This window comes from Lipotes vexillifer, unplaced genomic scaffold, assembly GCF_000442215.2.
Source record: "Lipotes vexillifer unplaced genomic scaffold, Lipotes_vexillifer_v1.1 scaffold1201, whole genome shotgun sequence".
NCBI lineage: Eukaryota > Metazoa > Chordata > Mammalia > Artiodactyla > Lipotidae > Lipotes > Lipotes vexillifer.
Genome location: NW_006783542.1, coordinates 1,373,708 through 1,377,077, shown reverse-complemented (window position 1 = coordinate 1,377,077; position 3,370 = coordinate 1,373,708). Strand labels below are relative to the sequence as shown.

The 3,370-nt window shown below is 56.1% G+C and overlaps 1 protein-coding gene across 1 annotated transcript in view; it reads left to right on the top strand.

Annotated features, from left to right (window-relative positions):
* The first annotated feature begins 711 nt into the window (after nt 1-711).
* LAD1 (ladinin 1) overlaps nt 712-3,370 on the top strand; it is an 18,901-nt gene continuing 16,242 nt past the window's right edge. The window contains exon 1 of the mRNA XM_007456165.1: nt 712-806. Within this exon, the coding sequence (XP_007456227.1) occupies nt 712-806 (95 nt within the window). The remainder of the gene's footprint in view (nt 807-3,370) is intronic.

The following is a 3,370-nucleotide window of genomic DNA, read 5'->3' as shown; positions in this document are numbered from 1 at the left end:
AAATCAAATATACTTCCATTAAAACAAAAGAACTAGGTTATTGCAAATGCTTTTGAAGCCCCTGCACACCCCTCTCCAACCATGACACTTTCCCTCTAGAGCGCTGAGCCTGCGCTCTAGAGCCCGCAAGCCGCAACTACTGAGCCCACGTGCCACAACTACTGAAGCCCGTGTGCCTAGAGCCCGTGCTCCACAACAAGAGAAACCACTGCAATGAGAAGCCTGCGCACCGCAACGAAGAGTAGCCCCCGCTCGCCGCAACTAGAGAAAAGCCTGCGCGCAGCAACGAAGACCCAACACAGCCATAAGTAAATTAAGTAATTAATTTAAAAATATTGCTTAGCAGTCCTCCACTTGCGAATACACTTGAGACAGTAGGTGTGGTTGCAGTTGGAGAGGATCCCGAAGCTGCGCTCGCTGGGGCTGGCTTTCTCATAGGCCACCTCCATGCAGATCCCACACACCATGTCCTTGCTGCACTGCACAGCAGACGAGAGCTCCATGTCCTTCTCATGGGCCTCGAAATGCATGCTTCTGCTTTGAAGTTCATTAGAGGTGAAGATTGCAAAATTCACCCCTGTGAAAGAACGAAGTGATGAAATACCACCATTTATTCACCTTTTTCCTGTGAATAGGCCTCTGGGTGGTTTCCGGAGTTTTGCTACTATAACCAGTGCTACTGGGGATGTCCTGAGCTCCTGCTTGGTGCCCATGGCCAAGGTGCCGGGCCATCAGCACTTGCTGGTTTCCAAGTACACTCCTGCAGCAATTTACCATCAGGGTGACCCGGATCCTGGAGAAGAAAGGTCCTAGACGCTGAGAGGCTCCGACCCAGCCTCCCAGGTGACAGAGGGCATCTCGGGCTGTCTGGGGTTTCCTGTTCTCCTTCCCAAAGCAAGTTAGTGCAATTCTGTAAACCTACCACGCCAAGTGCTAGTGTAGACACGGGGGTGAATGAAAACTCCTGCTCTCCCCAAGATGCTCGGGGCGTTGAAACACGGGCACGGACGCCCTGAGCACCACCCCTGCCCTTGTGATTGTCCCCTTCTCCCGCCCGCCCTGCACAAGCCCTTGGGTGCCGTGGAAAATGCAGGCCAGGCTGTCCTGAGCCCCGCCCCGACGTCCAGCCATGTGCTGGACAGCTCCCCAGGCTGTCCTTGGGGCCCTCACATGCCAATGGCTGAGGCCAGGGATGCTGCTGACCACCTCACAGGGTGCAGACAGCCCCACACCAAGAGCTCTCAGGCCCCAGGTGTCAATACTGAGGCTGAGGCCCCTCGGGCTAAGGTAACCGGCCTTAGCCTTCACTGGCCCCTCAAGGTAGCAAGTGGGCGTCACCTGGCCTCTCCCCTCCACCCAGCAGCCAACCCCATGACCACTCGGCCTCCAGACCTCCGGCCACCCCCTCCTCCCCCTCCTCTGTGCTCAAGCCCTTCTTTTTTTGTTTCTTTTTTTTTTTTTTTCGTGGTACGCGGGCCTCTCACCGTTGTGGCCTCTCCCGTCGCGGAGCACAGGCTCCGGACGCGCAGGCTCAGCGGCCACGGCTCAGGGGCCCAGCCGCTCCGCGGCACGTGGGATCTTCCTGGACCGGGGCACGAACCCGTGTCCCCTGCATCGGCAGGCGGACTCTCAGACTCCCAACCACTGCGCCACCAGGGAAGCCCAAGTCCTTCTTTTTTTATGGACGTAAAAGTAGTCCCCTCGGTGGTGGTCTCCCCCCTGAAGCCTGGTCAGTGTCGCTCTCAAAGTCTCGGGGGCCTTCCCACTCAGAGGCCATCTGCCGCACGACCCCGTGTCCCCTGCATCGGCAGGCGGACTCTCAGACTCCCAACCACTGCGCCACCAGGGAAGCCCAAGTCCTTCTTTTTTTATGGACGTAAAAGTAGTCCCCTCGGTGGTGGTCTCCCCCCTGAAGCCTGGTCAGTGTCGCTCTCAAAGTCTCGGGGGCCTTCCCACTCAGAGGCCATCTGCCGTGTCATTTTCAGCTATTGTGCAGGGTCATGGCCAAGTCCTGAGCTCAGGGCAGCATGAGGACCCCTTTCCCGGTGCCGTGACGGGCACACGATGCTTCGGGCACACGAGCCCCTCTCCTTGCTGAACCACCTTCCACTCGAGACCCCACATCTCCGCTCACGCCCCATCCTGTAGCGGGTCCCTCACCCCCTTCTCTGATGAGTGAATTCCACTCAACCTTCACGCCCAGCCCGGATGTTCCCTCCCCTTGCAGGCATCCCCAATCCCTCCATTAGAATTAATCTCTCCTGATGACAGTTTCAATTTTCGTCCCAGCCTGTCTTGAACACGGCTTGGATGTAAGGACGCTTAGGAGTACATGTGTGCACCTATGCTTACGCACACGTGTGTGTAGATATGCTTACGCACACGTGTGTGTACGCATGATTAGGAGCACATGTGGATGTGCACCAGCATGTGTGTGCCTCCACTGCCAAACTGTGACTGTCTTGGGATCGGGATCTGAGTCCCCACCATCTTTGTGTCATTGAAAGCCAGCGCTGTTTGCTGATTGTAGCAGGCAGAGTTATGTTCCCGCACGCACAAAAAAGGTCAATCCCTAAGCCCTGGTAGCTGGGAATGTGACCTCACTGGGAAATCGGGTCTTCGCAGATGTGATCAAGTTTACATGTGGTCATATTGGATCAGGGTGGGCTGTAATGCAAGGACTGATGTCTTGATAAGAGGAGGGAACTTTGGACGCGGGCACAGAGGCTCCGGCGCGGTTCCCTGGGACCCTGAAAAAGGCGGACATGGGGTCACGTGGCGGCAGACCCAGGGTTGCCACCGGCAGCAGCAGGACGACAGACGCAGAGAAAGGTCCTGCCCTAGAGCCTCTGGAGGGAGCACGGCTCTGCTGACGGACTTCTAGCCTTCCGAACTGTGGGAAAATAAATATCTGTTGTTTTTAAGCCACCTAGTTGGTGACATTTTGTCACCGCAGCCCTGACATAGCACCGAGCACAGTGCCTGGCACGCAGGAAGGGTCTAGTGAATATACAGTGCCTGCCCTCAAGGAACTTTTGGGGCGCTAACATGCACGTAATTCACTTTTCCTTATTTCTGGAGTTGTCTACGCACCAATCTGCCGTGTCTTTGGGTTTTTGTGTCCATAGACAGGGTGCTGGAGTTTGGGCTTTTAGAGATACCGCTGACTCTCTTCTGGTTTCATGAAGTGTCCCTGGAAAGGCCAGGCTTCAAACGACTGGGATCGTTTGTCCTTCTCTGTTGAGATGTCACCACTGACAAACCATGGGAAGGACATTCTCTATGTCCCCAGGGGTCAGCAGGCTCCCCAGGAAGTGTTGGGCCCCAAATCCCAGCATCCAGGGACCTGGGTTATCACCAGCCCCTCTTT